General features: G+C 54.4%; 1 protein-coding gene across 3 annotated transcripts in view; it reads right to left on the bottom strand.

The window, feature by feature from the left end:
• GSG1L (GSG1 like) overlaps positions 1-25022 on the bottom strand; it is a 200274-nt gene that overhangs the window by 6145 nt on the left and 169107 nt on the right. The window contains exons 5-6 of one of the 3 annotated variants that reach the window (XM_045993678.1): positions 18692-18859; positions 6035-6222 (exon numbers count right to left, since the gene is read on the bottom strand). In XM_045993678.1, the coding sequence (XP_045849634.1) occupies positions 6035-6222; positions 18692-18859 (356 nt within the window). The remainder of the gene's footprint in view (positions 1-6034; positions 6223-18691; positions 18860-25022) is intronic. The other 2 variants (XM_045993679.1, XM_045993681.1) reach the window with 2 other exon arrangements.

Raw genomic sequence — 25022 nt, 5'->3', positions numbered from 1 at the left:
TGCCCAGTGGAGGAAGGGGGCAGGTCTTTTCAGGCAGAAGGAACAGAGTGTGAAATAGGTCCTTGGCAGGTAAATGAGGTTTTCAGGAGGTGTGAAAAACCTAGCACCGTTGGTGGCCGGGGGAGGCGAGAAGGTCTGTGCGGCTGGAAAGCAGGGCACACGCGGCGGGCGGAGCGAGGGCTGGGGGACTACGGGTGCCTGCGGGGAAAAGGCCCAACAGCCCCGTCCGGGCGACGGGGTCCATCCCGCGCCTGGGATTTGCGCCCGAGCATCAGACTTACCCGATGCGGATTCCTCGGCCCTGCCCCAAACCAAGGAGTTGGAATTTCCAGGGAAATCTGTATTTTAACAACTGCCCCCCAAGTGTTTCTGGGCAAAAGAAACGGCCACAGAGAAGAACAAAAGCATAGTAAGTTGTCCGGATTTGTGACCCAGGACAAATGACCTGTTTCTCCTACCCTCAGTATCTTTTCCCGTAAAACGGAAATAGTCGTCAGAGTAACTACCGCGAGGGGATGGAGTAAGAAGCTACGTCATTCACGGGGCACGTGCTGATGACCCACTGTGGGCCAGGCCCTGGGGTGGCCACACAGCTGAGGTGACAAGGCCCCTGTCCCCACATCTCCAATCGAGTGGGGGGACAGTTAGCAGAGAAGGGTCCCGAGAGCGGCGGGTGTCTGGGAAATGGAGCGGGGATGGAAGGGGGTGGCGGGAGGGCGTGTGTGGGAGGGGTCAGCACAGAGCCTGACACCCGCCAGGGGGGCCACCACAGGCGCTTGGGGACCTAGGAGGAGGGGATGGGGGAGACAGCGCCAAAACCATCTTAGGAGAATGGGCTGAAGAGGAGTTGGCCCTAGAAGCACCCGTTTCCACCCTGAAGCCGCCAAAGGGCCCAAGCACGGGACAAAATGCAGAGCCGCTCCTGGCCGCAGCTTCGGAGGGACGGGTCTTGGCTTGGGGCCGAGGGCTGCTCGGAAGCTGGTCCGCAGAGATGCAACAACAGCGTCCCTCGGGCCCCCGTTAGGAATGCCGATGCCCAGGCCCCTCCCCAGCCCTTTGAGCCAGGAACTCAGAGACGGGGCCCAGCAATCCGTGTTCTAGGGAGCCCCCCAGGTGATTCTGATGTGAACACTGGCCTGGGTCTCTCAGCCCCCAGGGTCCCAGGTCTCAGAGGCCTCCAAGCCGCAGACCCGTCTGGGTGCCCAACGAGTCGGCATCGACATTTATTTCAGAAACATTGTCTGCTTCCATTTTAATAAAGGAAGCGGACTCGAGCAGTACTCTATTGGATGTGATTTTGATCTAATAAACATGCCAAGCTGCTGTGGACCCAGGAAAGTCTTTCTTGAAATTCCCTCTGCTATTTTGAGGGCAGTGGCGGCGGAAACCCATCTAGATGGAGCTCCCAGAAGCCACCTCTCCACCCCGCAAGTGACAGCCCTCTTGCCAAGGCCCCGCCCGGCCTTACAGACACACCTGGCAGAATCAAAAGCTTGTCTCAGGCATTGAACTTGACAGCTGCAATCAGCTGCAAGCCCCAGTTGCCCCCAGAAGGAAGATGCAGACACCTGGACCAGATGGCAGCATCGTCTCCATCAAATGTCACATCTGATGTGACACTCCCGAGCTAGCTGGTGGCGTTGCAGAACCCCAGAGGCAACTTTGAAAAGCACACTCTTTCCTCGGGAAAAAGAAATTGTGGCAGAGTCCGTATCAGGGGAGCCCAAGGAAAAATAGCGACTTGTACCCAAAATCCGTGTACTGGTTGACAGAGAAGTGGCTGCTCCGGTGGGAAACAGTGGGAGACACGTGGAGCAACTGAGCACAAGCCACAGGCAACACACCGTTCCAGGTTCTCAGAACACAGACTCGAATGGAACAAGACAGGGGGCCTGTTCTCCTGGAACTGAATTGGGAGCGGCCACCAAATAAAACCCGAGTACATAAATACAAAAAATAATTTCAAGAGGGACAGGTGCCACGAAGGAAACAAAGTCATAATGAGGACAGCGGGGAAAGAAAGTTGCAGTCAGGGGAAGCTTCTCCAAGGAAGCAGTCTTCTGGCTGAAACTTTAAGGCGAGACAACGCCAGCCATGCAAGGGTTTAGAGGGAGAGCATTCTGGGCAGAGAGAATGACAAGTACAAAGGTCCTGTGAGGGGATGTTCTGCATTTTCTTGCAAAGGCAAGGGGGCTGGGCAGAATGAGAGAAGCTGGCCCCAGAGCCTGGGGAGAGGGAGAGGAGCTGAGGGCAGGGTTTGGGGGGCCAGAACAGAAATGGCCTTGGACTCAAAGGAAGGAGAAAAATGGACAACCGAGCAGGGCTATATCCCCCAGGGGACCAGAGATCCCAGCAAGTCAGGTGCCTTTCAGCTCCTTACTCCTTCCATCCCCACAGCAGAGTCCTCATCCCTCCTTCCCAGGGCTGGTAACGGCTGAGCAGAGACCTGCACACAGTAAGCCTTTAATAACGTGGGCTCACTGACATTCCTCCTCCCCCGTTCCTCCTGCCCGCAAGTCAGCCCACCACAAAATCCGAGCAGCTGTTCGGTGCAGAAATATTGCAAAACTCGACCAGGCATTTCCAAAATATTTTCTTGGCCAAAACCCCACTAGCGGCTAAGAGGCTGCGTTCTGGGGACGGTGCCGTTTCCCTAGATGGCCTCATCAGGCTGCTTTTCTAGCCCGCGAGGTCTGCGAGGACCAAGTCCACATGGGGCTGGCCCCTGAGTCCCTGGGACCTGCCCCGAGTCTGATAGATGGCTGCACCCAGCATGGGGGACCCCCACAGGCATGCGGCAGTTCACCCTCGGGGCCCAGGGTTCAGGCTCTGGGGCCAGACGGGCTGGGTCCAAATACCAGCCCTGCCACGTGTTGGGCCTCACTCTCCCCGCCTGTAAAATGGGCCGTGTTTAGGATTAAATAAGCAGCTAAATGTAAAGTCCTCAGAATGCACACAGGAGGAGGCAGGACCAGCAGACCTGGTGGGACTGTGCTCTCGTTGGTTGTTTTTGTCATCTTGTCCAGGAATCATAATCGCTGTAGGATTCTACCAAGTGGGGTCACCCCTGGCCAAGGACCCCTCCCTCTCCACCCCCTCGCCCTCCCCGCCAGCCAGAGCAGGCGCCAGGACTCTGCCGTCACAGAGCCTACATGGACCCCACTCTAGCTCTGGCCGCACAGGACAGCCATGGTTGGGAGCCCCCCGGTCCAGGAACACACCTTGCGCACCCCTGTGATCCAGAACCCAGCCCGGGCCCAGTCCAGAGGGGCAGCTTTTGTAAAGATGTGTTGAGTCAATGGCTTTCTCTGAGGCCACAGTCAGTCAGGGGTAACTCGAGGGACTGAGGCTAGCTCCTCTGGCTGTGGACGGGGAGCTTTCCCTTCCTGGTGAGAACCGAGTCCCCAGCGCCTCCACGGGCCCCGGGGGAAAGACAGCGTCCCGGCAGCTTGGCCACCGGATGAAAGGCGCACCTGGCAGAGGTGCTGTGGGACCGGAGGCTCCTTTCTTCCTGGGGAGCGGGGATCTGGCAAACCTCCGGGGGCCCCCCGCTGGCCCTCGGCAGCCCCTTCCTCGCAGCCTTCGGTGGCTTCTCTGTGAGCCCCCCCCAGGCAGAGCGTTAAGATCCGGTATCTTCTCCAGCTCTCCCCACCCCAAGCACGCTCCCTGGAGGACTTAGCTGCAGCTGTCTCCCTTTCCAGCTCTGCAGGACCGTCCAACGGCACCCAGACGAACAGCATGGGCGCACCACCCTCTGTCCTCTCTGGACACCCGGAAACCCCGGAGGACCCCCTCCGGCGAGGTGGGTGGCTGACCTCCACCCACCCCAGGGGAATGCAGACCCTGGGCCCCTGCCCAGCACCCCCAGGGCCTGAGCAGAGCAGCCATTGTGTCTGGAGGGGTAACTCAGATACACGCGCTCTGCACTGGAGGCCCCAATCCCCTAGCAGGGTTCAGGGCGGTCGCCTCCATACTGTGTCCTTTACAGACCCTGCCTCTCCCTGCTCGGGCAGCCTCCGCTGCTCCTACTGTGTCTTCTGGGATCATCCAAATGGGTGCTGTCTGCTGCCAAGTCCTTATAGGGTCCACCTCTGGAGAACCCGAACGAAGACATCCGGACAATTCTTCCAGCAAAGAGTTCCTGAACCCACCCACTTTCATCGTCATTGCCGAAGGTCAGGTCACGGTCATCTCTCCTGGGAATGGCTACAACAGCATCGAAGCTGCCCACCGGGTCTGCGCTTTTGCTCCCCTCCGACCCTTTCCCCACCGTGCAGATGGATGCAGGGATGGCTACGGCTGGATGGAAGGATACGGAATGGAGACAGACAGACAGAGAGATGATCCAGCTCTAAGCATAGATTAAAGGTACAGACAGATGCAGAAACAGATGAAGGATCTGGATAAGTTCCCTTCCCACTCAGAATGTCCTGGGCTCCCCACTGCATGGCTAGCTCCTTCCCGTGCTCCTGCCCCCACGCCCTTCCAGCCCCATCACTGGCCTCCCCATTGCAGTCCTGCTCCAGTCACGCTGGCCTCCGGTCCTGCTGCCCCTGCTTTGAGGACTTAGCACTTGCAAGCCTCTGCCTGGAAGTGCGCGTCCGGGGCTGGCTCTTTCTCATCCTCCAGGCTCCGGTCCCTGAGGCGCCCGAGAGCCGCCTGCCCGGCCTTCACCGGCGCCCTCTGAGCACCTGCCTCTAGCCGAGGTGGCCTGGTTCGTTTCTGAGTCTCTTCTTACTTTCTCCCGCGCCACCCCACGGGGGGTGGGGGGTGAGCCCCACAAGGCAGAAGTCTTTGTGTGCTCTCACTCGCTCACAGCTGTGTCTTGGAGGGAATGAAAGATGCATTTCCTACAGGCTGCTGACCTGTGCACGAGGGCACTGATGCGCCTTCCGGGAGGGAGACGGCGGATGAAGTGGGTTAGGGTAGGGGTGAGGGCCATGGGGGGCGGGCTGGGCGTGGAGGGCTCCTGCAGGTCCCCCGACCCTGGGTGTCCTCATTAATTCCAGTGCTTGCTCTTAGAGCCTGACGGGGTCCCTTCAACTCTTCATCCTGGGCTTCGGGGATTGGGCTTCCCTGCCCCCAAGACCAGCCCCAGGGCCTCCTTCCACCAAGGGTTGCCTGCCCATTCTGCAGGGAGCGCAGGGAGGCTCGGCCCAAGCAGGAGCCTGACACACTGGACCAGTGTTCTCAGCCTTCATTCCTCCTATGGGCTTCCGGAGCCACTCAGGGGGATTTCTGCTCCCTGGCCCCCTCTGCTTCTGGGAGTGCAGGTGGGAGAAGCCCCCAAGCACGAAGATGCAGATACTGGCTGCTGGAAGGCACTGGAGGGTCCTGAAACGTCTGGGAGACGCAGGCAGGGCATGGACGGCGTCTGCGGGAACTGCTCTACTGTGAGCCTCCGAGCTGTGTGACCTTGGGCAAACTACTCCACCTCTCTGAGTCTGAATTTCCTCATCTGCACAACGTGGCTCATAATCCTAGCTGTCGGGGCTGGGGGCCAGCGAGCCCAGGAGGTCAGGCACCAAAAGCCCTTGGAAGGGGGTGTGGTGGGTGGGGAGCCCGTAGCAGGCTTTCTGCAGGCTGAGCTGAGCTGAGCTGAGTTTCTGCCAATTTTAACGTTAATCTCACATCGCCTCTTTCTTTTACCAGCCGGAACAAGGCCCTTTCTCTCCTTTCACCAACCTTTGCTTTCTGGTCCAGGCATTTGTTTTCCTAATGGGTGCCCTAGATTCTGTCTGTGGTGTCCCCCACAGTGAGGCTACGAAGCCAATGCATTCTGAGCTGCCAGGAGCCACTGCAGCCCACACGAGTCCCAACCACTGTCCCCTCCGTGCCTTGGCTAATCAGACCATGAGGCCATTTCCCCTTTGGGCCAACAGCCCACCCTTAACCTGAGCTGGGGTCGCCAGCCTGCCCCGAACACCCAACATCCTCCCTCAATTTCTTAGCATCCCATCTCCCTTGTGAGAGGGCCACAGCCTCTGGGTGCAGGGGACTGGCTATGCCAAGACGCCAGCCTCAGTTTCCCCACCTGCAGTGTGTGTCTGCGGGAGCAAGCAGGGCTGCAGGGAGAGGTCGGCCTGGCTCATCCCCAGGGTCCCCTCCCCTCGGATGGCGCCGGCGGGGTGCTGCAGACGAGGCCACTTACGGGCAGTGTATCTCTCGTGACGACAGTCTAAGCGCAGGTCCTCCTCCTCGTGCCCATCCCCCTTCTCGATCCTGGAAAGAAAAGGACCCAAAAGCCTGTGTCAGAGAGAGCAAGCTGAGCTGGCAGAGGCCCAGGACCTGAAAAGTACAGTCTTTTCCCTCTGGGAACCCTGCGCAAAGCAACCTGGGCCATGGCCGCAGCCAAGACCCTTACCACGGCCCTGTTAGATGGGCACCGTGATCTCCGTTTTGTCGATGGAGAAACTGAGGCACTGAAAGCTAACGTGACCAGTCCAATTCCAGACGGGGCTGGAACTGGTGGGGTGGGGGATGCCGAGCCAACAAGGGCCTGAGTGCAGCCAGCTGCAGACCTAAGCCCTCACCCTCATCCCACCGCTGACCGGGCCCCAGGGAATGGGTGGGGCCGTGTTCCCCCACTGGGCTCGCCCCCATGTAACCCGAATACATCGCAGAGCCCCATGTGGTCCAGTCCAGGAGTGCGTCCCCGTAAGAGGAGCACACTCTGGTCCCCAGAAGTAGAAACACTGCCAATCACGTTCGTATCTGCTGAAGAACACTGGAAGTGTTCCCAATTCCATCTCTGCGGCCACGCTCATTCCTAGATCTTTCCTTAACTCCTCTTGGCCTTTTACTTGCTTTGCGTTACTCCTCACGCCTCTTCTTTGCACGGATATCCTCTGTTCTCTCCTGCAAGGAAGTCTCAGTCCCTGCCCAAGCAAATGCCCCAGCCCCATTTTCTGGTTCTTGCCATCACGTCTTATTTTGAGTTGCCCAGCTGTGTCCAGAGCGTGGGGCTAGAGAAGGAGGCACAGGGACAGTGACAGATGACAAGCAGGCCATTGCAGATGCCCAGTAGAAGGGACAGAAATACTCCTGCACTGGTCCTTCTGGTCCCCTCAGATCGCTCGTTCACTCATTCACCAGGAATGTCCAGAGGCCCTGCTCTGGGCCATTTACTCCAGATGCCGTGTGCCCCGCCGAAACGTGTACCGCACGGTCTGCCCTCAGAGCCTCCGGTCTAGTAGAAGACAGTGCGCACATGAGGCAGGCCGTGATAAGTGTTGTATAACGCTGCCTGAGACTCCCCATGCCATCTGGACCAAGTGGCTAGGCCTGTGCTTCCCAGGGAGCAAACTCTAACACAAGTGGGTCTTTGACAAGTATTTTCTATGGCCCGGCTGGTTCCCGATGGCAGCACAAAGCCCTAAGGGCTGAAGCTACAGGAAGGCATGTATATACTCTAGATAGTTGGTGCTGTGGGAAGGTTCCATACAAGGAAAGATGTCCTTTTCCTTTTCTTTTTCTTTTTCTTTTTTTTTTTTTTTTTTGCATCTTTTAGTAGAAACATCTTTGTTATTTTCCAGAGAGCACTGGCTTATTTAAAAAAAAAAAAAAAAAGAAAGAAAGAAAAAAAAAAACAACCTCCCACTCATAGAGCAGAAGTACCCCCTTATAATGACACCTCCCTGTGGTGGCTTCACCACTGCTAGGAGCTTTGTGTTTATCATTTCTGAATTAAAACTTTTTTTTTAAAACATATATGGCCTCAAATTAAACATGCTTTCATAACCTGGTTTTATCCTTACCCACAAATTTCCAGCATTGTTCCATGTCAGTACACGTAAATCTCACTTACCTTTTCCCTCATACTGTATGGGGAGAATAGTTAATATCAACCCCCTACTGACAGATACTTAGGGTTTGTTTGTTTTTTTTAAGAGTTTGACCCTCTTAAAAGTAGTCCTGCATGTGTATCTGGGAAGATGCTGAGCTCCCCATCCCCAGAGGTAATCAAGACAAGAATACCACCAATCATGACACTGCAAACACTGCGTGGAGGCTGGACCAGGTACCTGAGCCCAACCCTGTCCCAGAGTGCCATCTGCCTGGCCATGTCCAGTGCCTCTGGGTCAACAGATGCCTGCCCCACCACATACAGGCCTCACACATCCTCCTGTGTCTCTCAACCTTAACCTTGAACTATTACTCCACCGACCCCAGGTTCCCAGTTCTCAGGGTTTCTTATCTTCTGAAATCATCCCGTCCAAGCCTCATGCTGGGCACCTCCCTTGGGCTCTGCAGGGAGACTCGGCCCCAGGGACAGGGGCCAGTGAGCACAGAAGATGGGGTTTAAAGAGAGAGGCAGCCCCACCTGGTCTGGTCCCTCCCACTCCCTGGGCTCCCAGACCTGGCACCAGGAAGCCCCAAATCCAATAGTTAACAGATCAAAGAACACCTGCCAATTAGCCAGCAAATACTGGAGGCCTCGTGCTGGGTTTGAGTACCAGAGTCATCAATGGAGGTAATCTGTAGGCGCTTGGGAGCCATCTGGTGAGGGTAAGGCGTGTCAGTGGTTATGACAAGAGCTGAGGACCCTCCCATAGCCCCCCAGCACTCCCAGGCAAGAAACACATCAGGACACAGGAATCTTCTGGGCACGACTGAGCCCTTGGGCCCTGTAGGGAGGAGGGATCATGGCCAATGGCAGCTCTGCTATTCCCAAGCAACATGGCCTTGTGCAGCTCACCTGACTGCTCTGAACCCTAGGGTCTAGAAGGTTCTACATGGCAATGGGCACACGGTGCTAAGCACGACAATAAGGACAAGCACCAGCACCCTGCTGGTGGTTGTGGCTCCTGGAACCCGGTACCTGGCACAGAGCCAGGGCTTCAAACAGTTTAACCACCACGATTTCTAAACTCGCTTAATCGGCGGGCTTTCCCGGTACATTTTAAAGTCCAAGAGAAGGGGAAGGAGTTTATCTCATTCTCCACTTGGAGGCCCCAGGGTCTAGCCTGGTGCTTGGCACCAGGCATCCCCAGGAGTGTTCACAGGCAAGGAAGAGAGAAGGAAGAGCACAGGCAGCCTGAGGCTAAGTGCAGCCCCCGTGGGGAACATCTGGGGTGCTGAGCTCTGTGGAGAAAGAGAAGATCAACGGCAAATGGCACTAGGTGACAATTATATTTGATTTTGAACTGTGATTTCCTGAGGGAAATATTACGAGCTTTCTGAAGACCGTTTTTTTTTTTAATGGTGTGCAAGAAATTAACTACAAGTGACTTGAAGTGTAAATGGAGGTGGGGGGGGGGCGTGCTGGGACTGAAGCCTTGCTCAGGAGGGGCACCCGGTCTGCAGCGAACACGGCTGTCCTCCGTGAACCTGCTGTGTGCTTCCCTCTGCGGGTGTCGGGCATCACCTCTGTGAAAGCCACTTGAGTCTGGACATGTCCTGCCACCCACCCGTGTGGCTTCCTCCTCTGATCAGTGGGCATCAGAGTGCACCAGGCTCTCAAGGTGGCTAGAGGAGTAAATGAATGAGTCCGTGGGAAGCTGAGTGCATCTGGAGTGCTCATCACATCCTTATCACTATGGTCGTCATCAACCTCATCTCTGGGGGCCTTTATGTCTGTCCATCTGTGACTCCTTCTCATGGTTCCGGTATTTTAACATGTTCATTAATCCCCACCACGGAGCGCCCCCACCAAAGCCACGCCCCCTCTCCTTCCACTTCATCAGTTAGACCTGAGCCATGCGCCGCCTCTGGAAAGGGGTGTTTCGGAAGAAGCAGATTGAGGGCAGAGAGCACCCACAGGGAGTCATATGCAGCCTTCCGTCCCAGAAGAGACAGAGTCTTCACAAACTGGGGACAAGGAGAGTCAGAACAGAAGCTAGGCTGGTGCCTCGCGAGGGAGGAGGAGCCCTGGGTGAAGGCGACAGGAACAGCAATACCCGCCCAGCCTTTCAAGTAAGAACAAAATACACTCGTAAACTGTCTAAATCCTCATTATTTGGGGTCTGTTTGCACCCACTCAGATCTATGTCCCAGCCAAAGTCACCGCCGCCACCACCATTAACCATCATCCCCATTTTACAGTAGGAGACCCGAGGCTGATGTGGCCCTGGGACTTGCCCACATTCAGTGGGGGGCCGGTAAAGGTTAACGGCCAGCTCTCAGACAGGAGGCAAGAGCCCGGCTTCGCGGTGCCCCTGCACACTCCCAGCGTGGCGGACGGAAAGGCAGCAGTGTGATGTCGCTGACTGTGGGGCCGTGGGGCAGACAAGCGCACGCGGTGTGTGGCTGAATTCCGCTAAATTCCGGCTTATCAGTGCCCGCTTCTCCAGGGTGTCCCCACTGTGCCCTGCAGACCCCTGGGTGGCCAGGGACTCTCAGTCCCACCCACACCAGGTCCCCACAACCTGCGTTGTGACGTCCCAGAGGGAAGCGGGGACCATCCAACTCCAGCTCTGAGAACTGCAGGCGGATGTGCCAACAACTGCACGGTCACGCAGCCACCGCCCCAGGGACCCTCGGCTTCCAGAACTGGGCTGCGGCTGGGTACTGGCTCTCTTCTGAAAGAAGAGATGGATGCGGGGAGTGATGGAGGCGGAGAGGCTCCGATGGTTTGCGGGGGGGGACCAGAGTCACCGCCCTGTCTTCTCGGGAGGACCCCCAAGTACCTGCCCGCCTAATTCCTGGCCACAGCAGGTCAGGTCACCACACACAGGGGTTCTTCCGGGTCTTCTCTCTGCTAGGACAGCAGCCCCAGGGCCTCGCCAGCACAGCCCTTCCAGAACGTTCTCTGTCCCCTGCGGTCTTGTCAGTACCATCCTCAAAGCCAGCCCCTCTCTCGCCGTCCCTGGGCTGGCTTGTTTCCCAAGCCTCCAGCCACTTCCCGGTCGGAACTGGCAGTCCACAGCCCGTGCATGCATCTCCATCTGTCTGACAAAGGACTAGGTGTCCCCCCTCCCCTTAATTTCCAATCTACCTTGGACCATTTAAAAAAAAATAAAATACAGAAAATGAGTAACTAGAAAAGAAATGGGAAAAAAAAAAAACCCACAAGCTTGGGTGTCCCAGCCATCTCAGCTTTCTGAGAAATCTTTCAAACTCCAACCAACTCCTGTCCTCACGTCACTATGGATGTGTGCAGATGGGCTCTGGTTGGTGCTCGCTGGGAGGTGGGGGCCCTTCCTTCAGCCGCTGGCCACGCCCACCTTCTGAGCGCCTGCCCCGCCCTCCAGCCTGACGTTTCCTGAGCCTGACCTTGCTCGCCAGTCGCGGGTCACCGACCAGCTAGTCTGGTGCAGCAGGTCTGGGGCGGGGCCCGAGACTCTAAGTTCTCACAGGTTCCCAGGTAAGGCCCACACTGTTGGCCCCAGATCACAGAAGAGCCAGGCACTGGACCCTTGGCTTTAGGCGCACGTGAGGCTCTGCTAAGCTTCGGCCCAGTCACCCTCGGTGTCCTAGGCTGTGACCCAGTGAATCCAGGCCTCCAGTGGCCTCCCCAGGGTCCCAGCTACACAGGGGCAACACCTAAGGGCTGGCCACAATGACAGTGGGGCTGGAGGGTGCCCAGAGGTCCCCTCGCCAACTCCCTCCTGCTTCCCCGTCCCCTCCAGCTGGGAGTTCAGAAGTGGCCATTCCTTCCAGATGTTCTCCCGCTTCCTTCTGACTGATTTCCACTCAAGGGCCCATCTGTGTTTCCGGCTCTTCCTTCACGCTGTGTCAGCCGGCCAAGGGTCCCGCAGTCTTCACGGGGCCACCTCTCATTTCCGGGCGCTGCCACAGTCCTCTCTAGAGTACATGACGGGGCGATTTCAAAGGACCCCCACGAAGGGCGAGGAAGGGCACAGCGTCACTGAGAAGTAATATTCAGGCCGTGAAAGCGAAAACAGGCAGGCGAGAGGGTGCCGTGACGGAACACGTCTCAGAGGCTAACTATCTAGGGGACGGTCACAGAGGACAAAGGACATGTTTTGTCCTTTGATTTTTAAAGGATAAAGCCGTGGAATACAGGTTGGAATTAAAAGAAATGCTGGCAAATCAATGACTGTAAGTAGGAAATTAAGATTCCATAACATCATATCAAATGTGTCATTTCAAGCTAGGGGGAGATAAATGGATTTTTTAAAAAGATTTTTTTTTTTCTCTTCCCTTCTGAGTAATAACATCATGATATGAAACATGTGGGGAAAATAACAGAGAAGATAAACATCCACGCTGTCAATGCCCTCGCTGACTGTTCCGTGCACTTGACTTTTCTCTCCTGTCTCTCCAGGACTGGGTTTTTAACGGAGATCTCCAGATACGAGCACCTCGAGATTATTTTCAGAACTGTATGGGTGAGAAATTGTGATTTAGAAAAACAAATAATCATTAGCACATGTGGGACCCCCCACCCCACCTTTCATGGCCTCTATGGGGCTCCTACGATACGTGAAAGCCTCAAGACTTGGTTTATCTACAAAGCTCCTTCCTCAGCCTGCGAGGAGGTGGGCACACCTGAGGGGTGGTGCTGTTGAGCTTGGCTTGGAGAACTGGTCACACAAGCAAGACCATGGACAGCTCCCAGGCAGCAAAGGTCCCTTGGCCTATCTGACTGGCCAGTGACCTGCCCAAGAGGCTTTTTCCGCTCTACTCTTCATCACTGTCTCCATCCATCCCCCTGGTGGGGAAGGAAATAGGGCGGCAGACAGGGGTCCCTGTCCCAAGGGACCTTGCCGAGGAACTACAAGGTTAGAGCTGAGCGAGGTGGGGACGGTTCACGGGGCTGTTACAGGTCAGAGAGGGGTCCGTCTTGCTCAGGGTCGAAGCTGGAGGCACACCTGAAGGATGAACATTGACAAGGCAGCGCGGGAGGCTCTCCTGGCAGAGAGGACCCCACTAGGGAACTGCGAGGGCCCAAGGAGTGCTGCGTGCAGGAAAGGAGACCAGGGTCTCAGTGAGGCTAGGAGGTGGCTGGGCCGCATATGACAGTGAGCAGAAATCACTGCGGTGTTTTAGGCACAAAACTGGGGGCAGAGGTGTCCTGAGCTTAGTAGCACAGTGAAGGGGCATCCCGCTGGGGAGGGGACACAGATGGGAGGGGTAAGGCCAGATGCGGGAAAACCATGTAGGGCTCACAGAGGTGTGGCTCGCATGCGCAGGACCATAGGGCGCAGAGAGTCATGGCAATAGGCCTGGGTTTGGAGGAGACCATCATGGGTCGGTCCCGGCCATGCCAGGTTTTGGTGCTTTTGAGAATCCAAAGTAGAAGCAACAAAGAGACAGATGTCTACGGAGTCAGGCAGTCTGGGGTGGACTAAGAATGCGGGAATCCTGGCACACATGTGACCGCTGAGGCTTGTGTCAAATGAGGACAGAGGAGGGCCCAGAAAGAGCCCTGGGAGCATCGCCATTTAACAGAAGAAGGGGAGGGGAGGAGCGGCCAGCGGGGCTGAAGGAGGGGTATGTGTGCAGAGGGTCAGGGCCCCTGGGAGCTGTTTGGGGCAGCGGGTAGTGCTATGAGAGAGGGGACAAAGTGAAGACAGTCCCTTCCAAGAGTGTCCCTACAATGGACAGGAGAGCAGACAGCAGAGAGCGCCCCCCCATACCAGGCAGGGAGATGGGCAAAGGGGGGGGGGGTGTCAGGCCCTCAATGGGGTAGGAATCATTCAAGTCTGTGCCTATCTCCCCCCTCTTGAGGTCTGGCTCCTCCATGCCTGCCTCGAGGCCCAGTGAGGGCTGCGTGCGACCCAGGAAGGGGGCCTGGGGAGGGTTGCTACTCCATGGGTCTCAAGCCAGTAATTTTTAAATTCTCTGGGGCCACCAGCCCCCACCCCAGTGCTGTGGGAGGATAAGAGCGATCAGAGACTCAGGTCCAACTCCTACTCATAAATCAAACCAAACTGCTCAGAGTTTCCTAAATCCACTTGTGTGCTCCCCCTCTGGGCCTTTGCCTGTGCTGCTGCTTGTGCCTAAGAACGCCTTCTCTCACCCGCTGCCCATCTGGCTGGCGAACGCTGCACGTGCCTCTGGAAACTTGGCTCAAGGGTCTCATCTCTGAAAGCTCTTTTATCCTCCAGCTGCCCTGGGCTGGGCCTGGGCCCTCCGCCTGCCATCACCTCCAGGAGACCCCGCAATGGTACCTTTCTGTGCTCCATAGACCCCAGGGCCTGCGGTAGGGCAGGTGATGGGCAAGCCTGGGGGCCTCCCAGGAAGGATGCTGCCGCTCGCTCCAGCACACCGACACCATGTGAGAGCGGGAGCCCAATGCAGCCAGACCCTCCGCTTTCTCACGCGAAGCAAAAACCTTGGCGTTTTAAGGCGATTCTGATTCTTAAAACTCAGCCAAAATTTAAACATTTTTAAACCACCTTAGGGACCAAGCAAAGCACGTTTTCCGGCAGGATTCTCCAAGGGCCGCCAGCTTATGGTGTGTGCTGGGCTCCTTTCTCAGGCAGGGAGTGTCTTCCTTGTGCCATTCAGAGGGAGGTTTCTGGCAGGGGTGTGAGCAGGAAAAGGGGGAGCCTCAGTTTTATAAAGTGAAACTTCACTGCATCATCTCATGTAATCCTCAAAAGAAAATTGTGAGGAAGGGTACCAGCCCATTTTCCAGCCAGGAAAATAGAGGCTGCAGGAGGGGAAGTGACTCACAGTTAGTAAATTACGGAGTTAATTTCAACTTGGTCGATTTCTTATGGAGGACATCCAAGGTTAAATGAGTGCAGCCAGGCCCAGGAACAGCCATAGGAAGCCCAGACCCACTCTGCATTGTGGTTAACAATGTAATTACTATGAAGAGTTAGTAACACAATTTATTGAGCCCCTGAGCTCCTAGATGCCTGATCCAGCAGAAACCAGAAAGACTGTTGTCCACTTTCTCCGGTGGTGTGCACACAGGAAGGAGGCAGGGACAAACCAGGCAGTAAATAAATTAACAAGTTCAGAGAGCGGGATGTCGCAGAGCAAGGCGAAGGCCGGTGATCTGATTCCACAGGCAGGAGGCCACCCCACCTGCTATCCCCCCCTGGAAGCTTCCAGACTTTTGCTCTCCCACCGCGGCGGCTTCCCCCAGGGAGGCATGATGGCTGTTCCCTGTGGTTGTGAATCCCTGCCGGGGTCCAATCCAACAGGTCTGGCTCAGCTCCACGAGTTGTTAAAGCAGATCCGAACATTAAGCATTCAGGAAAGCCGGGTCTGCAAATATTTATCTTTCATTCATTCGGCAGCTTCCGACCCTCCCCTCCGAGGCCCCATTAAGACATCCTCCTTGGGGATGGCAGGCAGGGGACCTGGGGAGCGCTGAATTCCAGACATTTCTCTAAGCAGTCACTCAGAGTCAGGGGTAGGCTCCCCAGCCCCTGGTCCACACGCGTGCACACTGGCCTCCCCATGCACACACTAATGCATGCATGCACACACACACATGCATTTCAAAAACCCCTGAAAACTGTTCAGAATCTGTCCAGTTAGTCCTGAGACCTGCATAGGCTCCCCCAGAAAAAACTCGAAGAGAAGGGGGTGGCTTACGGCAGCAGACCAGGCCCTCCCTGCCCCATCAGCTCCCACAGGGTGGTATCTTGTCCCCAGTCAGGAGCACAGAGGGAGAGGCTTGGTGAAGTGGAATCCACTAATCCGTGAACAGGAACAATGGGCACAGCTGGAAGACCCTGCACCCTCTCCCCGGGCACCACACCCACCCTCACACCATGACCCTCAGCAGACTCCCCTCATTCACCCCTGCAAGCCCAGCTCCCTCCTCAATGCCGGGCAGGGCCTGCTGATCAGTCCCGAGAGGCCACATGTCACAAGACTGATTGTGGCCTGCTTCAAATCCCAGCTCTGGCACTTACCAGCTGTGTGACCTTAGACAAGTCACTTTACCTCTCTGTGCCTTGATTTCACATCTATAAAACAGGGACACAATCGTACCTACGACCTCCCAGTGGCATGGTGGAATTCACTGAGTCATACCTGGAGCAGAGAGAAGAGTGCTGGGCAAGGGGCAGGTACCCTATGTCTGCTGTGGTTATCAATATGGTTATTAGATTCCTAATGCCTAAAATGCCGTCTCCTAATCCAATCATCCTAGTCATTACTAAGCTTTCTATATCACATCAGTGGCAGAAGAAACAGACTCACAGATACAAAATGCAGTACAATGCCCAGCGCATTACCTGCATTATCGAAGTGTGACTTCCCAGGACACTGACGGCTCTGGGCTCTCCCGCTGGCGGTCAGAGGACACTGGCCCGGACAGGCTTAGTGCCTTGCCCCAAGTCACACAGCAGTGAAGCCACAGGTCTGGAACACCACGCACTCAGACTGAGGCTTTCCCAAAGTCCCTGCTCCTTCCACCACCCCCCAACTCCCCAATGAGGGGAAAACCTAGGCAGGTGGGCCCCTCAGATCTCTCCCCTGGTGTCTGTGGCTATAGTTTTGGGGACACTGGTCAGTGCAGGATTTCAGCCCTGCTGCTGCTGGGCCACTTGCAGACTTGTGCTAGGAGAGAGCTTTGTGGGGAAGCACCAAAAAAAAAAAAAAAAAAAATTGGAACAGCCCAGCTAAGCTGAAATGCTCTCCTCAGAGAGGAAGGGAAATAAAATTTGATGAACCTCTGCATAATGTTCAAGTTATGGACGCGTAAAATGATATTCTGCACATATGCTGAGAACCAGGCATCTGCCCCCACACGGCCGGGGCCTGAGCTGTTAGGGACCGTTCCAACCAGGGCACTGGCAAACGGCAGCTTCTTGCTGATGGAGTTTGTAGATGTCCTGTCTTCTGCCTCGGTAGAACAAGGCTGCCCGCAGATGCCCCAGGCTCTCCCCTAGCCGAGGGGATAGCTAAGAATGCAGTGATAAGGGATGGCTTTAGACATCGTGCTGCTATATACGGTTCCTGAGCACCTCCTGCGGGTCCCGTCCTATGCCAGCCGTTGCTACCTTCCTGGTGAGCACACTGTCCCCAGATGTGGGCAAGGCGGCCCTGTATGCCCAAGGAGTCCAAGCTTCCCGGCCACAGCTGTCTGGCCCCGGACTGGACGCCTAATCTGGGACCCTGGCGTCAGGGGGCCGGGAAGCTGCATCTGCCCGGTGATGGTGAAGTTTGAGCTGAAATCGTGTGGGGCAGCCGGGCCTGAGGTCTCCAGGGAGAAGAATTCAGTCGGTTACCCAAAGAAAAATAAAAAACACCTGCTAGGTGTCTGGCCCAGTTGTAGGAGCTCGCAAGAGAGCAGAGAACAAGACCACGAAGCTCGTCCATCCTGGAGCTCACAGACTATAAACTCGGACATGAACAGGATATGGTCAGGTTGTGTGGGTGCTCTGAAAAAGTGGCTGGAGTGCATGGGGCGAATTTAGACCGACTGATTAAGGAAGGCCTCACTGAGCAGGTGAAGTTCAAGCTGAGACCCGAGTCAGCCAGCCAGGGGCATACTCTGATCAAGGGCATAGCAAGTGCAAAAGGCCTCGAGAGGGGGTGAGCTCACAGTGTTCAAAGGACAGAAAGGAGGCCCATGCAGCACAGGAGAGATGACGGGGTCTGCAGGAGTCAGAGAGAGGTGCCCGTGTGGTCTCCGTCATGTGATTCCTTGACTTGAAACCCTTCCACTGCCCCAAAGAGAGTCCAGTTCCTCGATGTTGCCCAGCTCTGCAGCCTCCTTCCCCCTTTTCCTCCTCAGACTCTGTTCATCAGTTCTGATAACCTTTCAGTCCCCTACCATTGAAAGGCATTATTGCATATCCAGTCAGCTCTCCTAGAAACAGACCCTGTGACAAGGATTTGGGTATGTGTAGTTTATTTAAGAGATGGTCCCAGGAAATATGCTGACTGTCTGTCTGTCCTTCATCCATTCTCTGCCATCCATCCATGCATCCAGGTATCCATCCATCCATCTGTGTACGCATGCCCTCATCCACACATGCGTGTATTCATTCATTCATCTAACTATCCTTTCACTCAACCAACCATCCATCCATCCACCCACCTAACCATACATACATACTTATGCCCATCCATCCATCCATCCACCCAACCATCCATCCATCCACCCACCCAACCATACATACATACTTATGCCCATCCATCCATCCACCCACCCACCCACACATCCATCCATCCACCCAACCAACCAACCATACATACATACACCCAACAATCTATCCATCCATCCACCCACCCAACCATCCAACCATCCAGCCACCCACCCACCCAACCATACATACATACACCCAAGCATTCATCCATCCATTCATATATACACAATTTATTGTCACTTCTTCTATTCCCAACCGGATTCTGAGGACTCAGGTGATCAGATGTAGTCCCTGGCCTTGAGGAGACCTCATCCTCCAGCAGTCATCAACAATCCCACTGCTGGGTCCTCTTTCCACTCATTGTTGTAACAGAGCCCAAGAAGAGGACCTTGGTTTGTTCTCTGTCTGCCCCTAAGAAGACATGGTTCTCAGAAGCATGGGGCTAAGGAGCAAACACTGAGACTCAGTTCTTTCTTCTTGGTTTCTCAGGCTCTGATCACAAGGCAACCTCATATCCCATAAAACATCAAAATATCCCAGAAATGCCAACACAGTGGGGTCCAAACTCTGCCTTACCCAGCCTCTCCCTTCTACCCCACTACACCCCCAGGATGCTTCTGTCCAATCACTCTAGCTTTTGACTGGAGCCCTGTGGCTACTGAGGCCAAACCCTGGGCTTTGGATTCCCAATGATGGCCAGAGGTGACCCCATGTGCACTGACCTCTCCCGGAAGTACTTGATGGCCTCAGGGTCTATGAAGGTCGGCTCCTCCCGGTAGCCCTGCTCAAAGACCTTGCGCTTGTGCCGGAACTCAATGACCGTCTTGGTGTAGGAGTTGAGTGTGGTGACAGAGGCTGCCATGCAGCAGGTAAAGGAGCCCCACGCCAGGCTGCCAAGAGATGAGGAGAGAGGTGCCACAGTGAGGGTGGGCAGGGGACAGGAAACCCCACCCGCCAGACATGCATTCACCCTGCACAGCTGCCTCCTCTGGGCCACTCTGGAGCAGGTGCTGCTGCAGAGAAGACTAAGATGAGGTCCCTGCCCCACTCAGTCTGTACACTGTGATGCAGACGTGACTGCCTTCATTACTGGGACACAAGAGAAGAGCAAGACCTTCCATCCAAAGGGCCAGACTCAGGGAAGGTCACCAGAACACAGGTAGGCTTGCAAGGGGTCTTGGAGGATGAGCAAGAGTTTACCAGGGGGAAGGGCATTCCATGAAGAAGGAAGGGCATGTGCAAAGGCACGGAGGCACGAGGCAGTAAGGAAGAGCCCACAGACTGCCAGAGGTCTGAGATGCTGGAGCAAGGGAGAGTACAATTAGTTGGAGTTGATGATAAAGAAGAAGCGGCGGGGGGGGGCTAAAAGCTGGTGTCCATGGTGGGTTAAATTACCTGTTCATGTTTGACCTTGGGGAAGATGCTTAACCTCCCCGCCCCTTACACCTCACATCATTTTAATGGATGTAACAACAGCACCAGCTCACAACATTGTTGTAAGGATTGAAGGAGATGGGCCGTTCAAGATATCTCAGACAGTGCCTGGTGCATAGAGTAGGCACTCAACAAAAGATCGCTATCATACTACCATCAGCAGTTTCTACATTCTTACTAACCCCTCTGTCTGGCTTCATTTCTAAACTCTCCCTCTGCGAGATTGAGTTATCATGACCCGTGTGGCACTCTTCTCCACCCTTCCTCCAAGCACTGCTGGCAATTCTTGGCCGCACTCACCTGACGTGGATATGGAGCCAGCCAGAGCTGACAACTGGAAAGAAGGGAAGGAAGTGTGGGGCTAGCAGAACAGGGGCTAGGCGCTGGTCTTCTCTGACCCAGTGTCCGTTCTAGAAGTGGCCTCCCGCCTAGTTCCTCTGACCAAGACTGGGCAGTAACATTTAGAATCAGGAGTGGGGACCTGCCTGACTCCAATTAGTTACACCCAGCCGGGTCTCCGCGTCCATGCTCCCCAGTCCCTGCCCTGATGGCGGGTTTCCTCACAATCAAGGACTCAGTGCTACTGGCCTGTCTCAGAGCATCCAGCCTCCTCTTCTGCCAGCCATCCGTTGGGTCTTTCAACGCCAATGCATTCCTCAAGGTCAGGGCAGCCCACCTGCCACACACACTGCTCTGCTCTTTATCGGCCCCAGGCCACCCAGAAGGAGAGCAAGGGGAAGTGTGAGGATTCAGCCTGTCTCACAGGGATGCCCGATCACCACTTGTCCCTTATTGCCAGGACTGTTAATGGATTCCTCGTTCTTTCATGCTAAGACCTCCCAGAAGCTCTCCAGTATCTATGACAGACAGCGATGGGCTCCACCTGGTCCGTCTTAGAGCGGCCCTGTCCATCAAAGAGTCTGGTAGGTCAGTCCGCCCCCCTGTTCACAGATGAATGGGTAAGGGCTGAGCATCTGACCAAAGTTGGTCCAATCAGATACTCTTTCCTCTCAGCAATGAAACTCAAGACCAGCTCAAAGTGGGATGGGTGTTTGAACTACAGAGGTGGAAATTCAGAACGTGAGGCTGGAGAATAAAGAAGCGGGCCTTTCCTGGGATGCCACGACACACAGGTTGGTTTGGCCTGACCAGCCTCCATTCTGTTAAGGGACCAGTGCTCCCCTCCTCTCAGCCCACATGGTTTGCGTGGAGCTGGCCTCATCCCCAAACTTTAGGGTGATCACATGGCCAACACCTGGCCAATGAAAGCATCACTTCCCTCTGGCCACAGTAACTGATTCAAGGATGGGCGTGTGACACCCAAGTCAGGCTAATGAGACTCCATCCCAGGACTCTTGGTCGTATCTCTCCTGGGGTGCCAACCTGGTGATTTTGAGCCTGGAGATGCTAGGAACTGTCTTGCCACCACGCAACCTGCTAAGGAGGCTGACTCTTAGCAGAGACTTGAAAAAGGATCCAGGTCCCTGCGCTGAAGCCATTATCCCTGGGCTTTTCAGTTATGGGAGCCCAAATTCCCTTATCGGATTTTTTCTTTCTCTAAGCCAGTCTGAATTGGGTGTCTGTCATCAGCAACCCAAGTTCCTGTACAATTGCTTTCTATAAATTCCCTATTTTACATGGCTTAGTTTTAAAGTGAATTTCGAGTCTTTAGGATCAGGAATCTTATCTAGGAGCAGGTCCAACTCCCAAGTCTGGTGACCCAACAGGGGGAGGAGCTTCTCTCCCTGTCACACAGCCCTGTTCAATTTCATCTCAGCCCTCGCCACACCCTGTAATTCTCCTGTAGCTTTTCTTCCTATTATTTATTATTCTTTGTTCTTAAATGAAACTTTCTATTTTGGGATAATTACAGATTCACAGGCAGTTGTAAGAAATAATACAGAGAGTTCCACGTACCCTGTACCCAGTTTTCCTCAATGGTAACGTCTCGCAGATACAGTCAGTCCCCAGCCAGCATATCGACACCAATAGTCAAGATACAGACCATCTCCATTCATCACACTCCTGTTGCCATTTTACAGCCACACCCCCCTCCCCTCCCAACCTCTAGCAACCAGTAATCAGCTCTTCATTTCTCTTATTTTGTCATTTTAAGAATGTTGCAGAAATGGAATCACACAGCCCGTATTTTGGGGATTGGCTTTTAGCACTCGGTATAATTCTCTGGAGAGTCATCCCAATTTCTGTATCAAACATTTGTGTCCTTACATCAGGGACTTTCTCCACATCTGCACCAGCATGTCATGTTGTCACTTTTTTTTTTCTTTGAGCGATTCTGATAGATGTGTAGTAACACCGCATTGTGGTTTTCATTTGCATTTTCCTAATGGCTAATGGTGTTGAACATCTTTTCAGTTGCTTACTTGCCATCTGTTTATCCTCTTTGGCAAAATATCTGTTCATGTTCTTCTGCCCACTTTCTAATCAGGTTGTTTGGAAGCTGTTGTTGTTTACTGTTGAGTTTGGAGTGTTTGTATGGACCCTAAATCCTGGGCCTTTGTGGGAGAGGCGGCTTACAGATGTTTCCCTCTGTCACTTGTCTTTCCAACCACAGGTCTGCCACAGAGCAAGTGTTTCATTTTGCTGACATCCCATGTATCAGATTTTCCATTTATGTTTTTGATACATTTGATATCAAATCTAAGACCTCTTTGCCTATGTCTAGATCCCAAAGGTTTTCTATTTTTTTTTCCCCAAAAATTTTAGAGTCTTACAATTTGTATTTACGTCCCCAAACCATTTTGAGTTAATTTGGATACCAGGCATGGAGTTTAGATCAAGATTGATTTTTTTTTTTCCTTTTGTCCAATAGTTCCAGCCACCATTTGTTGAAAAGGTTACTCCCCTCTCTCCACGGAATGGATTTGCATCTTTGTCAAATTATCAGGCCCATTTATGTGGGTCTATTTCTGGGTGCCTTCTTCTGTCCCATTGATCTCTGTGTATCCCTCCCCCCATATCACACAGCCTAGACTACTGTAACTATATATTAAATCTTGAAATTGGATAGACTGATTCCTCCCACTTTGAGTCTTTTTTCTTGAGTCTTGTTTTAGCTATTCCAGTTCCTTTGCCTTTCCTAATAAATTCCAGAATAATCTTGTCTATACCTACAAGAAATCTTAAAGAGATTTTATTAGGAATTGCATGAGGAGAACTGACTGTCCCTGGGGGCAGGGGTCCTGGCTCCCTGTGTGACCTTCACTGCCGCTCGGGGATGGGAGCGGCTTGTTACTATTCCAGCAAAGTGACAGTCCCGGCTCCCTGCTCTGCTATCACTGCAGCCGGTGACGTGCCTCATGACAGCCTGATGAAGGGAATCTAAGCTTGGCGCGAGTGGGGGGGGGGGGGTCCACCCACAACCGTTGGTTTGTTCGTGGTTTGTTTTCTGGGATGTGTGACTGTGGAGAGCAGTTGTTGCTAAGTTTTCTGTCTTGGTAGGCTGTCCCTTTCCTGGTCTTTTGGCTACGGAAAGCAGACTTTTGGTGCGGTTTGCGTGTGTGTATGTGTGCGTATGTGCCTGCACGCGCACGTGCGTATTTGGCATTACTGGGTTGCTGACTTCTTCATTTCCAACCTGGGATGCGCGGGACAAAAAGTACTCACCGGTGTCCTGTCTCTTGGTCCCAGGTCAGTCTACTGTCTTCTGTCTACCAGCACCTTCTTACGCTTGCCTTATGTCTAATATTCCAGGATTTTCGGTGTCCTTAGCAGGAGGAATAGGGAGACGTAGGTCTATTCCATCTTTCCAGAAGGGGCAGGCCCGCGTATTTGGGCTTTGATCGTCTTCCCACCCACACCAGAACCTCAGCTTGGTGAAAACAGAAGCTTTGTTTTGTTCACTGCTCTATCCTTAGCACCTAGAACTGTGCCTGGCACATAGGAGGTGCTCAGTAAATATTTGTAGAATGAAGAGATACAGATACGACCCAAACAGACTGAACGAACAGATACAAAACACTGTACTGGTTTTCACTTGGCTGGGGGGGGGGATGGGTTGCATCCATGAGTCTCTATCCTCCTTGCTGGGCCTCATCCCCGCAGCCCTCTGGGTCCCCACGCATGGCACGGTTTGAAAAACTCGGGACAAGTTTGCAGCTCGCACTTCTGAGCGGGTGCAGTGAGGTACGTGGGTGGTTGGCCTGGTTTTGGGAGCCGAGAGCAGAGTGGACACTGTGGGGGAGGAAAGGGGCGGGTGACGGGCTGGACAGAGTGCCTGTCAACCTCTTGGTCCTCTGGGAGCTGCAGGGCAGGCCAGGGCAGATGCTGGGGCCAGATTCGGGGATGAATAGAGGCCCTGTTCCGTGGGAAGACTGTTAACTGACCCCCAAGAAAGGCAGCCCTAGTCCTCATTCAGGGCAGACGGACAGAGAATCGCAGTGCAGGACAGGACACAAATGCTTGGTCTAGGCCACGCTCAGCGTCCCAGAGCTGATGGCACCAGGAGCTGACAGTGGCAGGTTCTGGGGGCCCAGCCAGTTCAGCCACGGCCAGCAGGCGTCCCCTCCCTGGTCTTAGAGGAAGGGAGGCCAGAGCCCCCTGCTTTGGGGGACGTGAGAAAGAGTGAGAGTTTCCAGCTTCCTGCTGAGCACTGTCTCCCAGTGGTGACAGTGGTGACAGCAAAGCAAACACACCCTCTCCAGGGGCTCTGTGGGGCCAAGGTCCTTCGATGGTCACGGCAGCAGAAAGGCCAGCTAAGGCCTGCAGAGACGGCAGGCCGGCCCTAGGGCCCCGAGAGAAGGAAGAGGCTAGCTTTCTGTTTCTATAGGGTTGTGGAGATTGGAGGGGGCAAAGAGAAGAAAGGAGGGTAGCCGCAAGACCATCAACTTCACATTGGGTCTCAGAGGCAAACAGAGAGGCATCCCTCCCCCACCCCGGTACTGGCCCAACCTGCGACTCTGCTGTGTGACCTGTGCCAAATTGCTTAACCTCTCTGGGCTTCTAGCTCTTGTGAAGCTACAACTCTGTGATGCTTTCCTACCCCCAACGTGCAGGCAGAATGCTCAGGACTGGGGTTTCACTGTGCGTGTTGTGGTAGAAGGGGTGCTTTTAAAAATCTGGCTCCATTTTGATCATATTCGAAACAGAAGGACAAAGCAACTAGTTTTCCACATTCCCGTCATCGCCGGGGAAACTGTCATGCTGCCCTTCCATGCAGGGGCCACTACGTAGACTCCTGCGGGGTCTGGTGGATGATGATGCCGGGAAAGCTCAAGCGACAGGGAGTGGCAGGGACGGGGGTGACCCGGGGAGCATATGCCCCATCAAAAGGGACAGCCACCACACAACTCCAGCCCCCGCTGCACGTGGCAAGGCCAGTTTGGCGAGGACATAGCTTCTAATAGGAGCCCCAAACTTGGATTATTACGTAAAATGTTCACCTTTTTAGATGTTAAAAACAAATACGTCTGTTATTTTTTTTAAAACGCTGTAATTTTTAATACGTATTTTTTCTTAGATTTGTGTGTATGTGTGTGTGTGAGAGAGAAAGCGAGCACGACCCGGGGGGACAGAGGGAGAAGCAGACTTCCCACTGAGCAGGGAGCCCCATGTGGGCCTTGATTCCAGGACCCTGGGACTGTGATCAGAGCCAAAAGC

This window comes from Meles meles, chromosome 21 (genome assembly GCF_922984935.1).
Source record: "Meles meles chromosome 21, mMelMel3.1 paternal haplotype, whole genome shotgun sequence".
In the NCBI taxonomy this organism is placed as follows: Eukaryota; Metazoa; Chordata; class Mammalia; order Carnivora; family Mustelidae; genus Meles; species Meles meles.
The sequence above is the reverse complement of the archived record's forward strand: the minus strand, read 5'-3'. Positions and strand labels throughout refer to the sequence as shown.